This window comes from Oppia nitens, unplaced genomic scaffold (assembly GCF_028296485.1).
Source record: "Oppia nitens isolate AA-2021 unplaced genomic scaffold, nextdenovo-longstitch-racon4-pilon3 scaffold4_pilon_pilon_pilon, whole genome shotgun sequence".
In the NCBI taxonomy this organism is placed as follows: domain Eukaryota; kingdom Metazoa; phylum Arthropoda; class Arachnida; order Sarcoptiformes; family Oppiidae; genus Oppia; species Oppia nitens.
In genome coordinates, this window is record NW_026533232.1 from 5,295,624 (window position 1) to 5,319,829 (window position 24,206).

The 24,206-nt window shown below is 27.7% G+C and overlaps 6 protein-coding genes across 7 annotated transcripts; 1 reads left to right on the forward strand and 5 right to left on the reverse strand.

The window, feature by feature from the left end:
* Positions 1-251: 251 nt before the first annotated feature.
* Positions 252-1,635, reverse strand: LOC128960305 (uncharacterized). The gene is made up of 2 exons (XM_054306377.1): positions 599-1,635; positions 252-296 (listed from the first exon to the last, which is right to left on the reverse strand). Exons 1-2 carry the CDS (start codon positions 1,508-1,510, stop codon positions 252-254), a joined length of 957 nt encoding a protein of 318 aa, XP_054162352.1. The 5' UTR covers positions 1,511-1,635.
* A 395-nt stretch (positions 1,636-2,030) lies between these two features.
* Positions 2,031-2,462, forward strand: LOC128960306 (uncharacterized). The gene has a single exon (XM_054306378.1). The coding sequence runs from the start codon at positions 2,031-2,033 to the stop codon at positions 2,460-2,462; it is 432 nt and encodes a 143-aa protein (XP_054162353.1).
* Positions 2,463-4,975: 2,513 nt separating this feature from the next.
* Positions 4,976-6,390, reverse strand: LOC128959999 (proliferating cell nuclear antigen-like). The gene is made up of 5 exons (XM_054306056.1): positions 5,958-6,390; positions 5,793-5,890; positions 5,646-5,713; positions 5,266-5,584; positions 4,976-5,205 (listed from the first exon to the last, which is right to left on the reverse strand). The coding sequence occupies exons 1-5, from the start codon at positions 6,176-6,178 to the stop codon at positions 5,099-5,101; spliced, it is 813 nt and encodes a 270-aa protein (XP_054162031.1). The 5' UTR covers positions 6,179-6,390; the 3' UTR covers positions 4,976-5,098.
* Positions 6,391-7,221: 831 nt separating this feature from the next.
* On the reverse strand, positions 7,222-10,227 carry LOC128959986 (E3 ubiquitin-protein ligase Topors-like). The gene has a single exon (XM_054306039.1). The coding sequence runs from the start codon at positions 9,779-9,781 to the stop codon at positions 7,256-7,258; it is 2,526 nt and encodes an 841-aa protein (XP_054162014.1). The 5' UTR covers positions 9,782-10,227; the 3' UTR covers positions 7,222-7,255.
* A 2,042-nt stretch (positions 10,228-12,269) lies between these two features.
* On the reverse strand, positions 12,270-14,956 carry LOC128959991 (mesoderm induction early response protein 1-like). Of its 2 annotated transcripts, none has more exons than XM_054306045.1 (5): positions 14,594-14,956; positions 14,080-14,210; positions 13,281-14,003; positions 13,083-13,210; positions 12,270-13,026 (listed from the first exon to the last, which is right to left on the reverse strand). In XM_054306045.1, the coding sequence occupies exons 1-5, from the start codon at positions 14,619-14,621 to the stop codon at positions 12,423-12,425; spliced, it is 1,614 nt and encodes a 537-aa protein (XP_054162020.1). In that variant the 5' UTR covers positions 14,622-14,956; the 3' UTR covers positions 12,270-12,422. The 2 variants fall into 2 exon arrangements, with proteins under 2 accessions (XP_054162020.1, XP_054162019.1); XM_054306044.1 differs by having other exon boundaries at positions 14,579-14,956.
* A 2,095-nt stretch (positions 14,957-17,051) lies between these two features.
* LOC128960307 (A disintegrin and metalloproteinase with thrombospondin motifs adt-2-like) lies at positions 17,052-22,757 on the reverse strand. The gene is made up of 14 exons (XM_054306379.1): positions 22,587-22,757; positions 22,246-22,367; positions 22,018-22,141; positions 21,839-21,866; positions 21,767-21,773; positions 21,310-21,709; positions 20,985-21,263; positions 19,562-19,688; positions 19,227-19,457; positions 19,000-19,123; positions 18,300-18,472; positions 18,044-18,235; positions 17,531-17,966; positions 17,052-17,232 (listed from the first exon to the last, which is right to left on the reverse strand). Exons 1-14 carry the CDS (start codon positions 22,740-22,742, stop codon positions 17,052-17,054), a joined length of 2,580 nt encoding a protein of 859 aa, XP_054162354.1. The 5' UTR covers positions 22,743-22,757.
* Between the last annotated feature and the right edge of the window lie 1,449 nt (positions 22,758-24,206).

The following is a 24,206-nucleotide window of genomic DNA, read 5'->3' on the forward strand; positions in this document are numbered from 1 at the left end:
ACAGTATTAAATAGAAAATGAAAAATTTAAATATATCAACATTATTAAAATTAAAGTTGTTTAATTTTTATTATTTAAAAACAATTTTAATCAATAGCTATAATTACGGTAAGATTCAATTATATTTATAAATAAATATTTAGCAATTATTAATGATAGTTTAATTAAAGCTATTAAAACTAGATTTATTAATCTAAATGACATTATAAAATAATTTAAAATTGTTAATATTTATATATTTTAATCAAAAATCAATTACATTGGAATGTCTCGAAAATTGTGACAATTTTCAAAATCTGTTAAAAAGTTATCAAATAAATTATAATAAATTATTCAAATTAATAGTAATATTAAAGATTATAAATAATTACTTTATTAATAATAATTAATAAATAGATTAACGCATAATATGTTTCTATTGTAAATTAATTATCATATATACTGTATCTAAATTTACATAAATTTTTAATAATATTTTTTGATAACTTTGTTTAAATATATTATGTAATTTAGTTTAATTAATATTATTTGATAGTAATTTTAAATCAAATATTAATATTATATATCAATTTTGATACATATTTTTCAAATTAGTTACCGAAGAATAGCTGGTCGATGGACTTGACTTAATAGGAGTTCGGGTTGAGACAGACGACAGTGTCGACAGATTAGTTACAAATCCTTTACTTTTGGTGACAGTCATTGGCGACAGTTCTGGTGGTTTCAAACTGTTAATAAAACGATCAGTGATGCGACTGTTTGGATCAGTTGACAACATTGTGTGTCTCGGAATAACCTTTAATGTATTACCCAAAGAGATCCTATGATTTCTAATAGATTGCAAAGGACTGTATTTCTTATTCATTGAACGAATCGATGGATTTGATAAAATTGTTTCATTTATTTTGAATTGATTTCCATCGATTGAATTCAATGGCGGCTTAAACTGGTCATCAATTTGTGGTATAGTGTTGTCATAAATTGGCTGTTTTTGTGCTTCATTTGTGAACAATTCTTCGCCAAAAGTCTTACTTTCATTGGTTTCTGTTTTAAGTTTACTTTCAAACATTGATTCAAACAGATTAGCCGCCATTGGAGTCGGTTTAACGATATTATTGGACAGTTTTATCTGTTGTCTTAATATCTTGTTTTCATTCTCAAGGTTTTCTATCTTCAGTTGATTTTGAGAGCAATTAGCGTCCAATTGTTGGTTACGAGCAATCAATCCTTTGATTAGACGATTGCGCTGTTGTTTCTGAAAGTTCTCTACTTTTTCAAGTCGTCTGAACTGTGATGTGATGTCTTGAAAGCAGAGTTGTATGTCTGGTTTGGTGGTACTGTTCAACTCAATCCATCGACAAGTATTTGGTCCACATTTGGCGCATTTGTGTATCGCTGTATTCAGACATTCACTGCACATAACTTTCTCGCATTGAGTCAAATAATATTTGATCCGTTGATCAGTGAGTCCATAATGAAGACAAATATTGCAATGAATAAAATCAGACATTTTTTGGATCAGTTGATTGTCGACAATGGATGAGACACTCAATCACTCAAAACCTTATAATGCAATCATTGAGTGACCGATGATTAACATAACGTCAAAGTGTGAGTCAATGACTCAATAATATAACAGTCATTCAAACGATTGATTGATTCAATAGTTTATATAATATATGTTTAGTTATATAAACACTAATTAATTCATTTACTGCTTCTATAGTTTAGTACTACTTTCCCATACTTTTGACAATTTTAGACATTCAATGGTAAGTATTGATGTATAGATAAATTTAGAAATATTTCACTGTATTATACAGTACTGTAAGTTATATCAAATAATAATCAAATTAATTGTAAATATCAAACAATACATATTTAACAAAATGTTTGTACAAAAAGATATTGTAATTAACGTGAGTTATAATCAATACATTAATATCTAGAGAGAGATATATAGATATATAGAGAGAAAAGATTTAAATTATTTTTTAACCCTTTCATTGAATTATTTGATTTTATTGAAAATGAATTCTTCTGAAGAAAACAAAGATAATAATCAAAATGAAAAAAAAGATGAAACTAATGCTGATTTAAAAAACAAAAAACAAAGTGTTAACAACACGACATCGGAGACATTGAAGACATCCGCAACCAATCCAAGTGACATCGGTATCAATCGGGAAACAAAATCTGCCGAAACACTCAACAGAAACATATCGAAAGAAGGCCGAAGACAAGGAGTAGAAGCACTACTCAGAACTGATAGTACTTCTAGTGATACATCTTCTGGTATTTCTATGCATTCAAATCCTGTTCAAAGTTCTCACAGACAACCAAAGCGAGTGAGAGGTAGAAATGGATCAAATTATCGAAAGTTAAATTCAAAAAAGAAAAAAGAAAGAAAAAAGAAAAGAAAAAGAAGAAAACGAAGAACAAGAAGAAGAAGATATGAATGAAAAGATGAAATAGTTGTAGAAAAAGTAATATCAATGAAATGATTGCTTAAATAAAACATATGTTTTCATAAAATTTATTTTTTATTCAATAATAACCGGTTATTATTTGTTTAAAATTGATTTAATATTTCAAATAAATATAAATAAAAATCATTTAAAAACAATAATTTATTATTTACTGCATTAGATTAAAATAACAATTTTTGTAATATAAAAGTAATAAAAATTTTCAAATAATAGTCATCACAATATTGTTTTTAGTGAATAGTTGTACTTTGAAGTGATTTTTGACATAAATGAAGAACTAATGGTGTGTCTTAAGCCAGACTACCAGTGCTCCCACAGCAAACCCAATGAGTAGCGGTACGGCATTGCGCTTCAATGATGCGGACATTTCTTCAATTGTCGGTACTTTTGGATCCATTCTCACTGTCAATCAATTGGTTTGAATGCACTTTTTGTTTGTCAAATACTATAGCGAGACTATAGTTTGATTAACTGATTTTTAAAATTGTAATCAATTAAATTCTGTTTAAAACAAATCATATTAATTGTTAACAATTTACACGCAGACAATACAATCTGAATTATAAAATGCATTAAATTTTTTTATTTAATTTAATTTATATGAATTAGATTCAATAGTTTGGGAATGGTATGATAGGGTAAGGTATGATATGGAAGGGCATGATATGATAGACATTTTAATTGGTTGGATAGTATTAATGGGATGAGTTAGGTCTATTTTAGGTTAATCGGAAGTTTAAAGCCCAGTGATAAAACAGTGTTTTTTCAACGGAAAATGCTTGTTTTGGTCCTAAATAACATATTCCGATAAAAATAAAAGTGCGGAAACACCTAAAACCTACTCAAAACTGACCTAACATACCTGACCTGACATACATAGCATAACATTACAGTAATCTAATTGTTATTGTAAGCGCGAGAATATTACTATTGATAAAACTTAATAATAATACATTATTTTTAGAACTAAGCGCGAGATTAATATTTTTAATATTAATTATTCGATAGATTAATTTTTTTTAAACCCCCAGTATTATATAGATTAGGTTAAGTTACCATTGAAAATAAGGTTAGGTTACGGATCGAACACCAGGTTAGGTAACGGAGCGAACACTAATACATTAGGTTAGGTTAAGTTAACATTTGTGTAATACCATTATAATTAGGTTAAGGTTGCGGATCAAACACCAGGTTAGGTAACGCGACAAACACTGATTCGGTAACCCCAGTACTGTATAGATTAGGTTAACATTGAAATTTAGATTAGGTTGAGAACGAACAACATGTTAGCTATTTATTATATAATTATATTATGAAAATGTTTTTATAATTATTTTATAATTGTTAATAATTATAATTTTTATTCTCGTGCTTTAATGCATGATTAATAATTTCTATATATTAAAGTTTGTTTTTTTACACTATGTTTATGTATGTGGGGTCAGTTATGTTATGTTAGATTTGAGTAGGTTTTAGGTGTTTCCGCACTTTTATTTTTATCACTTAATGTTTTTTAGGACCCATAAAAGTATTTTCCGTTGAAAAAACACTGTTTTATCACTGGGCTTTATACTTCCGATCGGCCCTATTTTATTATCATTAACTATTACTATATAATAATAATATACATTAGTTAGTATTTTGAGTTAATTACTATAAATTTTAATTGTTTTGTTTGTGTGTGAAATGGCAACAATCAATGTGTGCTAATATAAAGTGCTAACTACTGTATTATATTAACTGTTTATTTAAATATTGAATTGACATTTAACTTTGTAGTCTAACTTATAAATAAATGTTTTCAAATATTTCAATTGAATTATTTTTTAGTTATAAAAATGCTTTATCTGATAGTAATTTTGTTGTCTTTGATACGATTGTCTACTAATAAGCCGATTCCAGTCAAAGAACCACAAGTTATTAATATGAAAATGATTGATATAACACAAAGACATACAACTGTTACCAATAATTCTCAACTTTTATATCATACGAATCCAGTAACGCATACTTTTGCTAATGTCTTTTGTAAGTAATGATTAAAATTTATTTAAAATACAATAATTACCGTAAGTATAATTTAAACCAATTATAAGTTCATAAGATATCCATAGAAGAAAATAAAAACACAACTCATGAGGTAAACAATAGTATCAGTTCATCACCGGTAATGAGTATATCATCGACATTAACAAACAATCATATCATTAGTAGTTCTAAAACTATTGACACAATTACCTCAAAACCACTTATATATATGAATGAAAAGTCAACCCAAAGTCAATCCAAAAGAAGTAATCACAACAACAACAGTAATATCAATCATTGGTTTCCATTTATCTTTATTTTAAGTATAATACTATTTTGTTTGGTTGGCATTGATCCACAACAAGACCTTCATCTCGAGTCTTTAGATATCAACTGATTTTTTATAATAAAAATATTTTTTTCCATAATGTTAATTAATTAACGAATAAAAGTAAACGATTATAAAAACAAATTTAATTAAATTATCAAAACCATTGAACTACATAATGATTAGATTAAAATAATATTAATCATTAAATAAATTCAAATTTCGATTAATGTATGTATCAATGAGTGGTTCATCACATATCAACGTCTGCGTCATCGATCTTTGGCGCCAAATAGTAACGAATGTAACCGATTTCAGATGGATTCTCATCGTCGTTGTCCGATATCTTGTACTCAACAACTAAAATAAATAAAATTATCATTTATTTTGCATAACTTAACCTATGGTTGAATTACTAACCCAATGGTACATCTGGTGACATCTTAAGAATGACTTGAGCTGACAATGGAGTAGCCTTTGCGAAATGATTCAAATACTTGAGTGCAAATGATTGAACCAAAGCCTCTTGCATTGAAATTTGAACCGTTTCTTCAAGTTTGTCAGCATTAGCCGTTTGAGACAATCGAATAGAACCCGAACCGAGATCACCGGTGGCACCGAAGCGGACGCCATCTTTAGCACACGATATGGTGACCGCATCTCCGATTTGACTCAAATCACGACAAATGCGTTGGAATTTAGCCGAAGGCATCTTAATGGTCACGTTATACGACGTATCCTATAATGACAATCAAATCAATAGTCGGAAAACATTATAATTGCCAAAACACAAAACTCACCGGAATTCCCAAGTATTCTGAGTCTAAATTCATTAATTTAATTTCATATTCAGCCACTTCTGCCTCATCTGTGGTGGAAATTAACAAAAAAAAACATTCAATTAATAGGCAAAATAAAATTGGTCTCAAATCCAACAAAAGACATACTCTGAGCCTCAAACAAAAGCATGATTTTATCGCCGCCATCGCCGGCCTTAATAGTAATCGTATCGTCATTTGCAGCGCATTTGATTATTTTTGAGAGACTAATGATAATCAAAGACAAAGAAAATTAAATATTAATTGTAATAAAAGAGATTCAAAGTGTCAAACCTAATCAAATTCATGCCAAGAGTGAGATTGCGATCACAGCGATACTTATCAAAGCCGTCGGAAAGCAGTGAGACGGCCACAAGTGCCACATGACTCGTGTCCATCGCCTGCAAAGACATGCCATTTGGTTGACAGTCCCAACTGGCGTCTGTTACTAAGTCTTTAATGGCATCCAATATCTTCTTGAGAATTGTTCCATGAATAAGACGTGCCTCAAACATGACTGACCTATGAATGTATTGTCACCGACTATAAGACAATCAAAACAATGATAAGTGGATCCAATGTGTGGACAATGTGTAAGCAATGAATGACAAGTGATGTTCAAAATGAGACAATTGTTTGATTCATTCATTCAATGTATTGATTCACACATTTAAGCGCCAAATGTCACTACAATTGCGCTCAAAATGTGCAATCATTGAGGGATTGTCTCTCCATTGATATACTATTTACAACATATATTAGAAATATAAGCACAAAATCATTTACAAACAAACAAAAAATTAATACATTTTATTATACGATTGCTTTTATACTATTTATTATATGATGAAACAATCGTATAATAAAATGTATTAATTTTTTGTTTGTTTGTAAATGATTTTGTGCTTATATTAATACAGACATAAATATTATACAATAATATAAGTTTAAATATAAGTGAAAAACTAAAGTAAAACAATTAATATAACATTTAATATGCATTTAAATTAAATGATTGAATATTTTAATAATAATGTTATTATTTGTATGCATTAAAACTAATTAATAGTATTTAAATAAAATAATTCAATAAACTCTAATGTTTTCAATACATGTATCTTATAAAATGTAAAATTATGAATTGTAATTTGAAATGATCTTTATTTCATATATACTTTTATACATTAGCTAACAATTAAAACTAAATTATTTAATTTTTCCAATTTTAAATTCATTTAATATAATTGTAAAAATTATGATCATTATCATTATTTATTTATTTATTTACAATATTTATACATTAATTGCTTTTAGCTCTTAATATAATAGTCATTAAAAGAATTAAATTAATTTTATATAAAACAAATTAACATATTTTCAATCAATAAACTAATGATTTAAAAGTAAACCAATTATGAATGTTGTAATATAATAACAACCAAATATCTTAATCCTAGTAACTTATTACACAAAAAGTTAAAATATATAATAAATCATTTAGTAAAAAATCAATTAAATTGTAAATTAAAATTTTAAATATTTAATATGTAATTCTACTGAATGGGTATAAGTTGCAGGGAATCGGTATTAAGTTAGTCGGAATCACTGTATATATAATACCGCATAAAACGATTTTCATCAATTGGTTGTTTAGGTATGACAACAGAGCTCAACGTCAATGGCCTCGTTGTTTGATTATTAGCCGAAGAGTTGTTAGCAAAATATGTGTAATCAGTTTGTAAACTATTATTTGACTCCAGATATCTTCTGTTGTCAAATGTTGGTGAAGATCTTAATCGTCTGGTATCTGAATTATATTTTCGATGAGCCTTATGTTTGTGTCCTCTTTTTTTCTCTCTTTTAGTCAAATTTCTCAACTCTTCACAACTGCTCGAAGAACTCGTCGATGAGCTCGTTGTCGATGTTGTAGATGAAGAGCGCGAACGCTTTGACCGTCGATGTGATCGGTATTTATGCTTCTCTTTACTTCTATTTTTGTCTTTATTTCGGTTCTTATGTTTGTATTTCCTATTAGTGGTGCAAACGTTCGGATCATTAGAATTGTTGGCAAAACTTTGAGACGGCGACCAAACTCTTGTATGCTTTTTGTGTTTCTGTTTATTTCTTTTACTTTTTTCAACTTTTCTATCACTATATTTATTGTCTTTAACACCATTTTGTTCATCACATGAAATTAAATCTATAAACTCTGGAGTCCTTTCATGTAATGGCTTAACGTATCCAACAATTTGAACAGAACTACTACTACAATCAGAATTGTTGTCATCATTGTTATCATCAGTTTTCTTATTATCGGTATTGGTCTCGATCTTCACTTCCGATTTGTAATTGCGCTCAAATCGAGCGATTGCAGCCTCGAGTTCATTGCCCACATCGACATCTGTGGTTTCACTATCAGACCATTTAGAGTTAGCAGTCTCTCTTCCTCGTGACAAACCACTAGTTCCCGGTTGAGGATTATTCAAATCTTCAATTATGTCAATATTGTTTAATATTACGTCCGAATTATTTTCACGTGAAGTCGTATCAGAAGATGAGCCAATAATAACAGCTTTTGTTTTCAAATTATTTGAATTCGCACAAACAGATTGTGTGCTTCGTGGCGATGGTGTTATCAATTGTCGTATCTCTGTGGATGACCGACAACTATCAGAATTATCTTCGTTATTAATTTGCCAAACATTTGGACTAAATGATGAATCATTTTGTTGCAAATCGTTGTCTGAAGAATTTGATGGACTTCCAGTGATATCCTGTGTATGACAATCCAATATTTGGATACTCGAGTCATCACTTGATATTGAATCCGGTGTTTGTGATCGATGTGATCTACGATTAGGTGGTGAAGCAATATCTGGATCTAAATGATATCCTAAGGGAACGGGAAGTGCTTCAGAATCGACAATATCAGCTCTATGTCGGGGAACATAAATAGATAATCGTGTGTATTGTTCCATATCATGTGGACTTCGGGCAAAGTTATAGAATTCGTGAATAAAATGATTAGTTTTATTTAGAAGAAATGTTGCAATGATTTTCTTGAAACCAACACTTGTTATGTCATACATAAGCAATGCATTCATAATTCGCGGAATTAATGTTTCTGTTTCGTTAGGGTTTTGAAGAATTGCATTCAATTCTCGATTAAGCCATGGAATCAATCTATGAGTACACGCGGGGTTTGAAGAGAAGAATCGCGCCGACACTTCCCGAGTGCGACTCGTATTTCCGTCACCGTTGGTCAACACCCATAGGTCAGAATCGTATACATATCGTCTATGCGCTGAAGTACCCACTGGTGGTGGAAATATATCTAATTCAAGTGGATTGGGATAAAAACTAGGAGTCCAACCACGAGATGCAGGATATCGACCAGAAATCATTGGGTCTTCACCTCGCAGTCGAAATCGTTCATTAAAACCAATTAGTGGCGAGTTTCGGGAATTGGATGGACTGTGCGTACGGGTGGCACTATTTCTTATGGTATTATTATTATTGATTGCATTACTTGAATCATCATTTCTTAGCCTTTGTTCCCGAATTCTTCTGTTATCAAGTATTTGTAGAAAATTTGAAAAATTGTGATAACGGGTGACCGAGGGATTCAATTCATTTAATTGCAGATCAATCATATGTCGACGAAATGGAGTCATTGTTGTCGGGTATCGGAAACGTTGACTTCCCTCGAAGTTGAAGAAAGCGTGGTAACCAAATGGCGGATGAAAATGAGGGCCCACTCGTGGTCTATGACTCGTTTGGATCACATGTTCATCGTAGTCGTCCATCGCTCGGATGTTGTAAATAATTCGGTCAAATGATTGCCGACATACGGGACACTCGGCCTTCACTTTTGCCCATTCAAAGAGACATAAACGACAAAAACTATGAAAGCATTTGTCAGCAAAAGACTTGTTTTCAATTTTTCCCAAACAAATGGCACAATTTGGTTCTGGAGATAATGATGGCGAACGTCCTCCAGTACTAGTGGACGAAGAAGACTGAGTCAATGAATACCACTTCTTTGAATTCAATGGATTTAAAGGTGTCTTCGGCTCGCGAGTCGTCGTACTCTTGGAGGCCATCGTAAAGGTATTCATATATTATATTATCAATTAATTTAATTATTATATTGTCTTCAATGGCTCTAAACTATTGACCAAAAAATGGGAAAACAGTTGTTTCAGTGATTTGAATGATAAATCTGAGGTAAAAGTGATTTATGTTTTGAATAACTATTAAGAAAATATGATATAAAAAATTGGATCAATTGTAGTGACGATTGAGTGCTTCAATGGTTGACTCGTCAGTGCTTTGTGTGACACAAATGTCTACTCATTTGACACAATATTTGGTCACTAAATAAACCAATCATTGCTTTAAATGTCATATAATTATAGATTACTTAATAAGACATTCAATACAATTGAGTACAATATGTAACATATATTCACTTTTTCTATGTTTTGTTTAGTCGATTGCAAACAAATTGTCGACAATTTGTAGACAAGTGTCGCATAAATACTTGCCTTTCATATGATTACAACATTATACAGTTTATGCCACTTAAAAGTTTAAATTTGAGTAATATTATATAATGCTTTAGCCAAGGTACTGTATATAATTTATCTAACATTAGGTAACTGTATACTATGTTACATTGCTTAGTGTAAAGTTAACTGTATACACGATTAATTACTCAAATTTAAACTTTTAATTGGCATTATCTGTATAATCAAATATTTCTTAATAAACATAATAAAGGACTTAACTCTATCAACAATTTTTCTACTTTATATGTATGACAATCACTTGTGATTACAATGAAATTGACTTATATATAAAAGTACAGAAAATGTCGTTGAATATGCCTTTAATGCTTTGAATGGGTGTCACATATGATGTTAGACTCCACCCAATGCTTTGAAAATAATTTTATAAAACAATACATTCAAGAGTTGATTGCATTGACTATTAATACTACAGTAGTATTACTAATACTTTACATTATTTTTAAAACATTGATTGAAAACTACAATATTTTGCAATTATAATGAAAACATTGAATTTGATATCAAATGTTAAGAAAGCATTGAATGGCAATTCATTTGACTGATTAAACACTATTAATATTTTATAAATTATAATGACTTGGCTTTAGTGCACTTAATCTGTAAACTGATTAATAAAATTAGACTATTTTTGTATAATTGACTTTTAAATTATATTTTAAAAATATGATAAATATATAATTTACATTATATACACATTTCATATTTGAAATTACATTATCTAATAAATTATTTGATAAAATGATATCTTAAAAACTAATAGTAAATGCTATATAATTAATAAAATATCACTAATGAAAATGTTATATTATTTTAGATAAATTTCTTCTCAGTTTTCATCATATTTTAATTATAATACTATTATACTGTATATCATATGAAAAATATGATAATAATTGTCATTTGTTTGTTGTTTAATTTATTTGATCGCAAATCAATGATATATATGATTGAATTATTTAAATTATGTGATAAATCGATACTATGGTAAATACAGTACAAATCTAATACTAAACTTTTTGTTTCACTAAATTATTGTATTTTATTATTATTTTTATTAACAAATTATGATTCGTTTTATAAAATAACATTATTTTAGTATAAATGGCATTATTAGTGAATTTTTATGTGTTTCATGAATTAATATTATTTCAATATTACTATAAAACAGACTATAGTCACTATACAGTACAGTAAACATTGAAATATTTAAATAAATAAGTCGACATCTAATGAAAACTTTTGTAAGGCTTTTTAATGTCAATTAATTGTTATATCGCTATTTATAAATTAAATACAAATTAAAATAGTTTTTCAACAATATTTGACTAAATAGTTGACAAATTAACAAAAAAGATTAACAAATTATTCATGTTTTATGAAATAATAAATATATTGTAATTACAAATCAAATATTTTTTTTGTTCGTATCAATAAAGAAAATTATGGGTAATATTATGATATAAAAAACAAATGTTTTAAATAAAATATTCTCTGATTTAACATATATATAGTCATATGGTATTAAATTTCAATTATTTATAACCAAACAAATGTTAATTAATGCATAAATTGATGAATTAATGAATGGTCCCATTCTTCAATATTTATGTTATTATAAATTTATATTGTTTACAAAAATTATAATTTTTTCAACAATTTCCAGTAAATAATACTATGTTTATATATTTAAATTATATACAAATAAATAATATTAGAGTGACCAATGTTCAAACAATAAGCATTATTTTCTCATCTATTATTATTATTATTAATTATAAGATAACTCTTTACACAAATGTCATCTCAAATAAGAGGCTTAAAATAAAATGTAATAATTATTATAAAATAAAATAATTATTTAAACAATTTATATAATAATTATTATTTGTTATATAAATTAATCATTGGTATTTGTTTATAACAAGATTTCAATTAGTTTTCATTATATCAAATAACTTGTAACAAAAAACCAAAAAAATGGCATTAAATAATTTATGACAATTGTTATCCATTCATAAGTAATAGCGTATATCATAATCTTATAATTACGTTAAATATTTATTTGCTATTATCATTAAATATAAAAACTATAAAACAAAAAATTTAGACAAAAAAGATGTGTCGAGTGATGATCGATGGATTGATTTCAATAATTATAAAATATGTTTTAAATGTTAGTATTGGTATTTGAGTTAACGTTAGAGTCATTAATTAGTGAAGATGTCGATGAAATAGGCTGTCGTCTGATGAAATCTGAACTAACATCAGAACCAATTGTTTGAGCACTGGTTGTTGTTATGGTATGTGAGGCTGTTGTGACTGAGTGTTGCTGTTGTTGTGCGACCCAATCACTCGTCAAATGCGGGTTATGGCTGTTATGTGTCGGATGGTGTGAATTCACTGAATGACAAACCACTTTTGCAGCGCTTATACCGCCACTGCTGACACTACTTAAGACACTATCACTACTACTTTCACTCTTTTTGTAATATCCGTTGACATATGAGCCAATAGTAGCACCACTTAAATGGCTGGAGTTATTGCTTCCGGAGTCACATAAACTGTTTATATTTGGATATTGTGTCGACAAATCGTCCATTAATATGTGATCCGATTTGTGTGGACTTAGATTTTGTGTCGATGGCGATGATCGATAAGATTGATGTAACTGTTTGTTTGAAGACTGGATGTTATTTAGTGATGAAGACGATGAGGACATATTAGTGAGCGCCATATTTTCTTGTTCGTCGAGAAAGCGATCCATATAATCACTAAAATTATAATCCATTTAATAATAAATAATAAGTTATGTCTATCGTTGACTTACGTCGTTCCCGGATGTAATGAATACTTTTTCTTTTCTAATCGAAATTTAGTGGCAAATAAATCATGTCTTTCAGTCTTTTTCCATAAATAGTAAAACTGAACCAATTCTCCTACAGATCTTGTTCTAACCTAAACCCAAATCATATAAATATTCGTTAATTAGCAAAACTATTGAAAAAGTAATCATTTAATAAAATACTTTATTTTGCTGAACTAAATGAAAGTCTTTGCCATAACTTCTTAATCCAACCTCAAATGCCTTACATTCTTCCTCAGACCACGAGCTCATGGATTCATTAACGATAGGAAGATTATGTTGGGTTTTCTTTCGTCGTATGGCTTCATCAACATTGTGGCCGCACTGATGTAAGAGAAAGAGAGCCTGTTCATCGTCTCTAATATGAGATCCGGTGGGCAATAATGTTGATGAGACAACTTCTTCACCATTTTCATCAGTTTGAGAAAACTTTATCAAATATTCTTCAATGTCTTTGTCGGTTAAAAATGACGGATTCCATAGCAGTCTGTCTTCATTTTCATATGCAGGTGCGCCGTCATATCGAGACAAACCTTCTGGTATGGAGGCCTGATAGTCGGAGCCCACTTGAATAGTACGCCTCCAATCCTCCTCATTGGCAGAAAAATCTTCATCAGATTCATCATCAGATGAGTCGCTGACCATATTTTGGTTATTGATGTGAGTGAAGGTTTGAGAGGAACGTAAGTGCGAGACATGAGAAGCGACGATCAATTGACTAGTAGTTGAATTACTATTGGGTTCACACGTCAATTGGGAAATGGATTCACCCGACGGTGTAGTAGATGTGGCCTCAGCTCTCTCTATACTTTTATCACTACTTGAGGCCACTTTGTCTGTATAGCCATACATTGCCAAAAGCTCTTCTAAAGGCATTTCGCCCTCCTTTACATAAAACACACAATTAGTTACAATAAATTTGATAACATTTTGTGGTAAAAAAACATTAAATAATTCATACCTTTTGTAAGTCGTCTATCTCTTCGTCACCATTCATATCATCATTAATAGCTTCTTCTTCATCGAGTGTGTGCTCGTCATCGAAGTCATTGACTAACATATCGGCCGTCGGGTCGAAGTCCTGGTCGCTGTCTGTCATCATAACAATACATCAATCAATATAATCAATAATTTAATTATAATTGATAATCAAGTTTTGTTTCAAATCTTTAATAAAATAAATCAATGGATAAGACAATTGTGCAAACATTGAAATGTTATTATTATTCAAATTATTATTAAATGTTAAATAAATAAAAGTATTAAAAAAATTAACAATAATTTTATTATAAATTATATTTAAAAATATAATCATAATATCAAATATTTATTATATAATTGAATCAATTAAAGTATATTAATATATAAAATGTCATAAATGTTGTGTTTATGTTATATATATATATATATAGTGTGTCTCTGTATGTAAACAAATACAATGTTTGCTCAGTAGTACTGACCCGCACTCGACTCACTAGCACTGGGATGTTGTGGGCCAGACATCAATGACACTTACGGTGATTGACCACCAAATGATAGAGCACTTGATTTGGATGACAATCACTGGATTGACAACAAATTAGGTGCACTTGTGGTCAACAGTGCAGTGATGTGTCAAATGGTATATCAATTGAATGATTCATTGTTTGTCAGCCATTAGTGTTGGGAACCGGATATCACTTACACTCAACTGAGTCGACGTATTGTATACTCAAACACATTAACTGTCAAACAATTGTCATTATATAACATAAATATTACACAAACCAAACCAAACCAAACCCAACCCAACCATTCAATTACATGACATCCTATCCCTATATCCTATAATCCCAATAACTATTTTTAAATAATAATTTTCAGTATTATTTATAATGCCTTTACTCTCACAAACTTTATCTAAAAGTTAATAGTTTTGATAACTTACGTAATCTTAATACTGTATTATACAGTAGTTGTATGATATTTGTATTGAAAATAATGGAGAGCACCCACCTATTTATGCTTACTGTCCATAGTATGGTAGACTTGATGGACTCCATACAATTATTGTATAAATTATTTTATAAGTAATAATTTTGTAATATAATTATAATATATAATGTATAAAATGTATTAAAATTGTAAAAATGATTTTCAAAACTAATATTTCTAACATATTTGCAATCATTTAAACAATTTTCATACAATATATTGACTCTCTGTCATCAAAATGTATATAAAGTTTATTTGATTGAATTGACACTATCCATGACACTAACAAACATTAAGCTAATAATAGTATTAAATATAATGATTTAAATATTAATTTAATCAAATTAATTATGAAAGCCTTTAGTAAATGTTTTAATTGAATGATTAGCTATAAGTAGTGATGTACCGATTGCAAAATGCGCAATTGCATTGCTTGGAAATTGCGTGAAATTGCCGCAATTGCAAAAAGCTCGATTGCGAAAATCGCAATTGTAACATAAAAAAAATTATAATTTTTAAACAATTAACAAAATTTAAATGGCAAAGCAATATGAATAAAAACAAATTAATTATATAAAATTTAATTATTTTATCATAAAATGTTGACATCTAAAAACCATGTAAAAATAATAATAAATTAGTAAATTCTCTTAATCTATTGTAAACAAAATTTTTAACGTTGTCAAAGTTAATTTTTATACATTCCCTCATGCGCGCAATTTCAAGCAATTTCACGCAATTTTCCGCAATTGCGGCAATCGAAAATTGAATTGCGAAAAATTACCAACACAAGCTATAAGAGAGCAAAACTTTATGTGGTTTTTCACTGATTGTTTAGATAAATGTATTTTAAAGAAATGTTTATTATTTAATAAATTCAATTACACTATAGTTTGAGATTTTCAGGCAATTATTAATTTATAATTTTATATTTAATAAGTTTATACTACAAGGTGTGTTTGTTTTAGTTTTTAATTTGTAAAAAAGTTAATGTATTTATAATCAGTAAATATTAATATGATATATACTGTACTTATAAATGTTGTACTGTTTTTATATATAATTATATAGGTTTTAAAGTTTTATATAAGTTGATAATACAGTACATAGTACTGTACCGTATATAGTGTATTATAACATTAGCTACAATTATTATATAATATTAATAATACTGTATAGCAGCTATACTATAGCAGCTATAGTATAGCTTATAAATTACTGTTTTTATTAAAAGTTTATCAATGTTTGCAATCAAAATAGAATCTAACATTAGCATAATTTTTAAAACATTGTATTTTTATTATAATCTTATTTTTTAGATTAAATTTATAGATTTGCATCATAATAATATTATACTATAACTTAAATTAACAATATTAATTATATAAAACATATATTATAAATTATGATTTATAATGTAATAAAGTAATAATGCAATACATGCAGTATTGGTATATCATATTAATACATTACATTAATATTTCAGTTTTTAACATTTTTACTATATGTTACTTATAAGCTATTTTTTAGTATCGTAATTAATAAATACCTTAATTTGATTATTACTACTAAATTAATATCATATTAAAATTTAGTATATTTTTAAAGATAACTAACAAAATACTGTTGATAAAAATCATAAAATTTAATTAGTAAAATGCAATATTTTAAAAAGTTTTATTTTGTTTATAAATTCATTTATTGTAATTTAATAAATTTAAAAATATGAATCATATGAATCTTAAATTATGATTATTACAATATTTTGACTAATGTGAATTATTGTTTATATTTGTTTGTTTGTAGAAAATGCATTTTTAATAAATAATATTATAATTTAATAATAAATAATATAATAAATATTTTCAATATATAGATATATACAACTAGAGATATAAATTTATATATATAATAATATTTACAAATAGAAAAATTATCATGTTCAATTAGGACTGCAAATCAACTGCATTGTGGTATTTGACATATTTGTAATTGTTTTGGCTTTTGATCTAAATTGCAATATTTGTTATCAATTATAGCAAACAAATTATTGGATGTATTTTGAATGCAAAACACGGTTAGTGTCCGATAAGCGCGACCACACGTTGCCGTACAGGCCGTCCACTCGTAGGTTTTCCATCTTTTATGTAAAAATTAATTATTTTTAGTATTTATCTTTTAAATATAAAATAAAATATTGTGATATTTAAAAATAGTCTAATTTTTTCTATAGATTTTCCACATAAAAGATAAATCATTATTTTAAGATATTTATGTAATAGTTTTGAATTATGTTAACATCATTTATTAAGTTAAGCATCAATTAATTTATAATGATTTATAATGATTTAAATTTACAACCTAAACTAAACTATATTATATTATAACACAATTATTAATACAGTGAAACAATAGCAAAATATTAATGAATGAATTACCTGCCAATACATGGTTGCAAATTGCAGTGTTCAATGGTGTTGTGGACTGGTTTGGTATTAGCATTGCACAGGGAGTCGTCTACTCTATACTTCCCAACATGACATTGAACTTCAATTTTTCTAAACCCTTGTCCACAATAGCGGTCACATTCACTCATTGATATACTCCAGACATAGGGTTCAACACTTAATGTTTGGTTTGTGTTATCAGAACTGGACAGTAATATAGGTCGTGAAGGGTTAGGTGCCGACCATGTATTTGGTAGAATAGGTGTCCAATTGTTTCTACTAAACCAACTGGCATTTTCTGACTGTATATCTGTATGTTCCTGAACACCGGATTTCCTAAATATCATTTTGTTTGACCTCTTGTGTCGGTTGTGATGCAAATATTCATCACTAACTAATTGTTTGACTTGTACTCTACCGCTTGCATCTAAGCGTATAAATTAATTTAATTGTAATTAGATTTTTATTCACAAATTTTATAGTATTTAGTATTTATTTTTAAACCTGAATCAAAAGGCATATTATTTTCGTCAAATTTAATACATTTCCCATTCAAACAATAAGCATTTTTTGCGGAACCAAAGCTACAATCGGTGCCAAACGGGAACTTTCCGTCGATAAAAGCATCCATTTGGTAGTGGATGTCCTTCCAGATCCTGTCCTGACAGGCAACTATACACCCAGAGTTTATATTTGCTTCAAATAATTAAAAAATTAATTATATTTATTATGCAATAATTTCTGTATTATTTAGATATACTTGTTTGGGAAGACAATTGCTTTCCGAGTCCACTAAGTAATGTCGGATATTTTATTTGATATTTTTGGCAAATTTTGTTGGCGTATTCCTCTGGTGTGTCCAAAATGTTATTACAATAATCTTTTTGATCGTCACATAATTGAAATGATTCCCTTTTTGGGCCACAATTAGATCTGAAATTTTCAGTTTTAATTTAAGTTTATTTTTACACTTATAGTATAAAATAGTTTTATACTATAGATGTAGAGATTCTCATAATATAATTCAAAACTTAAAAATTTATACTGGTACAAATAATTATTCATATACAGTACTAAAGAAAACATTATAAGTTAAATATATTTTAATGTTTTATCTATACTGTATACAAATTAGTTTGTTTTCTGACTAATTAAGCGATTTATAATATTTAGAAATGTTAATATCTGATAAATTTTAATAAAATAATAAAAACAACAAATAATTAATTTCATTATTTATTTAGTGTATGTTTCCATATCATAATAATTTATTTGTAAGTGTATTATGATATAATAATTTGTTGTTAAAACAATATATTTTAATCCATTAGATTAAAGCTATTGTTTGATATGTAAAATTAATTTTACAGATCAATCAAAATTGGAGTAAAAGATATAATATTATAGGATTTGCAAAATATTTGTTGAAATTGATTAAAATTGAATTAATTAAAACTTACATTGAATTACAATCTCTACTAACGAGTCGAAAGCCCTTTGATTTTGTCTGACAATTATATCTGCATTTACTTATGGGATACCAATGACCCCACCCGTGATCCTCAGGGTTTTCGTAAAGCAAGTCTATGTATAAATGTATTCATTATATAAGTGTTATATTATATAAAAAAGATATATATCTCGCTATATGTATGTAAAAAACAATTAACCCAAATGTTAGCCTTACTTGAACTGGAAGTGCATTGTTCTCCATTGACAACACTTTCATGTTTAGCACCACTTTTACTGAAACCATTGCAATCAAAATAACGACACTCGCCATCAAAACAATACCGATTGTTATAGGACTGACCATTACCCTCGTGACCACCACATGGAGAACCATCTGGTATTTTCCATCCCTGTGTCAAATAACCTCCTCCTTTCTTATGACACCAAACATAACATGAATGTGAAACTATAAAATCAAACATATATATAATGTATAGGTTGTGATCGAAAATTTAAAAATAAATATTAAAATTAATTTAATTTATTATAAATGATTGATTCATTTATTACAGTCATAACTAGGATATTGTGTTCCTCTTTGCTCTAAATTGCTATTTCTTAGAGCCGCTGCTCTACACGTGTCGCTTATATAGTCTTCAATTGATATAATACTTCGATATGAATAGGAGTTACATATCTATAAAATATAAAATTAGTTCATTCATGTGTTGATTCATTTTTTATTATTATTATATTATAGTATTGATAAATTCAAATTAATTTTTTTGTTGTATTCAAAATTTACTTGAAATCAGATTTAATAAAATAGAGTATTGATAAAAATTGTAAAATTTTTACCATAACAAAAAAATTACTTTTACCTAAATATTTTTATAACAAAATTAATTTAAATAATTGAATTGAAACTTAAGCCTTTCATTATTATTGTTAACAATTGAGAGCAATTATTAAGTGAATTATGTAAATGTTACAAAACCCGAGAAAATGATATACATTTTTTAAAAATATGGTTAAATTATTTAAATAATATCATAGCCTATATATCATATCTTTAATATGAATATTGTTAGTTTTAGTGAAAACATGTAATTTAGTTTAAATTAAATTTTTTAGTTTTTCTTAAACTTTTATTTGTTTTTTGCTGAGATTTTTGTTGTTGTTATGCTATAAATAATATTATTAATAAATATGAGTAACAATAACTAATTATGTAAAATTTCGTGACCATTTAAGACATGATTATAAGGTTAATATGAGGTTAGCATCAATTTAAGACTGGTTTTGAGTAACAGTATTACCAATATTAGGATTCATCATTAATATTTATTATAGCAATACTATAGTCTTATTGTTACTCTATTTTTAGCTATAATATATTATTAAGTGTAGATAATAAAGTGATAGTATTAACAACAACAAAATATTAACTTCTTTAAATGCTTTAATAATATATTTTTTATCGCAAAATTCATGTAAAAATAATCTGATTGTTGACTAAACTATTGTTTTTTTAATACTAAAAATTAGAGTTGGCTTTAATAAAGCTTTAGATGTTTCACCAAATAATTCATTTTTAAATAGATTTTAACGCATCTTTTAAATATTTTATTAAAACTATTGTTTACTTTCGGGTTTATTTAAGACATTTAAAGTTCAAATAACATAGTATTCAATTCATTTTTAAATTCAATATTAGTTAAATATATTTAACAAAATAACTTATTTTAGTTTACAATATTTCTAGTATTTGTAAAGTTTCTTTTAATTTTTTAACTATAGTTAATATAACTTATATGAAATTATCTGTGAACTTCTATTTAAATCAAATTTGCATTAAAACTATTATAGAAATTATATAACTTATGTCATATATATAATATTAGTTTAAAACAGATTTAATAATTTTATAGTTAAATCATTTACATGTTTCCTAAGTTTTATCAAAAAAGTACAGACTGTGTAAAAGACATACCCGACTGGCCTCACAAAGTTGTACTTTTTTGTCACTGCCATCACATGCTTTGCCCCCATTATAAGGCATTGGATTTTCACATTTTCTCTTAGATATCATTACTCCCAAAGGTTTTCTATTATAATTAGTTATACACTCAGATCTACATGAGCTGTATGGAGACCATTCAGTCCAACCTCCATCTATAGGAGTGGATGTGTTGATGGAAACAGTAGTTGACTGATAAACTGATAATTTAATATTAGTCTCTTGAGATACACAACGACCCTCTCGACACAACTAAAAACAATTGATTAAAAAATGATAATAAAAACAATTTTAATACTTTTTTGTTTCCACAAGTTGTTCCTTCAAGTGCGGGATGTGCGTGATATGCAATGATATTACGTCCCGTTCCCACATCACATCTAACTAAGCGGCAAATATCTTCCAGTGCTTGCATTGGTGAATGTTTAGCGTCAGCGCCAAACCTAAGGACACACTGTTGGTCTGCGGTAAATGTCTGACCCGGAAGTTTGTCGGTCGGAATAAATTGATTGATAATATTGATATGTTGGCTCGACCCTAATATACAACTGGCCTGACTTGACCGTACAAACTTGTCCAGGTAGTCCTTACTGCATGATGACCACGTAGTTTTGCCCGCACCTAATGTCGGCGACATTACAAAGTTGTCATTATTGCATGAATTGCCGTCTTGGGTGCCGTCGTGTTCCATCCCTAAGCTATTATAAGCAATAATCTTATGTAACTTAGATTAAAAATAATATTTTATTATCTACCTGTGCCCTAAAAATAATAAAATAATAAATTTTTAATAAATAATAATTACAATTTTTATTAAAAATATATACCCATTTCATGTCCAGCAACTAAAACTGTCTGTAAAATTAAAATATATTAATAATATAAATATTAAATAATTTTCTCATTAAAAATGTATTATATTTATTATATTTTGTTTGTACTGAAGATATCTAAATATTATATATAAATAAAAATAAAACACAAAACAAAAATAAGTGAAACTAACCTGAAAACTGGTGCCTTCAGAGATGGTACAACTGTTAAGTGAATTACACATTCCGCTGACGGGCGCCAAACCCACAACATGTCTTTTCTTACGTCCCAAACCATCGATGACATACATGTTTATCCTATATAACACACATTAATGTAATCAAATACAACTTTTGACATTTAAACATAATTGTAAATAAAATGTTTTATAATAATAATATCTAATGAATGACAGACAGACCCCGATAATAGTAAGGCGTGATCCCAACGAGGAGTCACACCTCGACTGTGAAGACGCTTCTTGTGTTGCCAAACACAGAAGTTGGTCAGATAGGTGTCGATGTTGTCAGATGACGCCAAGTCCTTACAACAAATATTTTTATCATTTAAATATAAAATATTCATATTATTATAATTTAAATTCTTGTAATTTAGATAAATTTATTATTTTTTATTATAAATCTACCGGTATTTCTATTCATTTATATTATATGATAAAAAATGTTTAAAGATTAAAACTGGAAATTGTGTGAAAAATATTGTATTTAATTTGTATAAATTAAAACTTAAAGTTAGACCTACTCTGGGCTGTTGTTTAAGTATATCCATGAGAACGACTGATATATCGACATTCCTTCCGAGTGACGGCTGTTTGAAGAGCAGTTGGACGGCATTCATGATAGTCAACACATAAGTAACAATATGTTGTTCAGTATCCGTTGGAAATGTCTGTTTCATTAGTGTATAAAGTGTCTCATCTATAAAGACCGCCGTCTCTACCGTTAATTTCATGTTATCTTCGGTTTGACTTTTGGCGGAACGTCGATAACGACCATTGGTTTTGTTGTCAATATTGAGATCATTATTAAACAAATGGTTAACATTGGATTCATTGATGTGCTCTCCTAAGAGTCATAAACCATAATATTATACAATTAGATATCATTAATTCAGACATCATATTATATTGTAGACAAAAGTGTGATAATTATACCATTACTATACTCTATATAATTATAACAAGAAATATGTGATGGCGTGAAATGACTTACGTTTGTGCGGACACTCATATTCATCAAGACTTTCCTTTTTTAAGATTACGTGAGGATGTGATAAATGTGAATGACTTGGATCCACACCCATCCATGTGTTAGGCCGACTAATAACTGTTTGTGGCAATGGATTAATCACATAAACGGCTGATTTTGTTTCAATGACACCTCTCTATTAACAAATTAAAGTCAATAAACTCATTATAAAATTGTTATATATATTTACTGTATATACAAAAAAATATTAAATAAAATAATAGATTCCATTAAGTACAATGGTGCTAATTGTAACTACAATTCAATTTTTTTTTTAAATAGCTTGTCTACAATAATATCACAGTATACAGTGTAAAGATTTTTTTAGTAAATATAGAATATAATAATGAGAATATGTAGCAAATCTTTATTATAAAAAAAAATTATTTATTATTATTTTTTAACAATAAATTTTAGATATAGTATTATACAGTATAATCTTAAAGAAACAGTTTTAAAAAATTAATGATAAATTACATATAATAAATATTATAAAGTCTAATAAATTTTAATTATGAAAAATAAAATTATATTATAGTATAATTCATACCATTCCGTCACACAGGGATATAGCGGCTGAACTATTTTGATGAGAGCTGTCGTATCCCTGATAATAGCAATCAGAGCCGACATGAACTTCATTATCATCATTATCTACATTCATGTCTCTATCAATCAATTCACGTCTAATAGTAAACATTGGCGATAAAAGTCGATAATTTTTTCTTAATTTAAGTTTAAATAATTCACCAAAAGCTCGAAAGTTCACATTAATTTTGTTTGGAAGTGATTCAAATGATTTATTATATAATATATTACTTGTATTCATGTCATTGATATCATTATTGTATATTTCGCGTGTTTTTCTTGACTTTGCAAAAATAGCATATTTAGAAACACCCTTTCCTTCAAGTACCTCATATTTGGGAACTTTTTAGTAATATATTATTAAAATATAAACATATTGTAATCTTTTATTTTTTTAAAAATATAACATAAAATAATATAATATTTTACCACTATATTGATGCCCAAACAGTAGCAATCTTTCATTATCTGATAAATATGTGTGTAATGTTTGTTGTGATGAATCTTTATTTTGTTTGGTATTTAT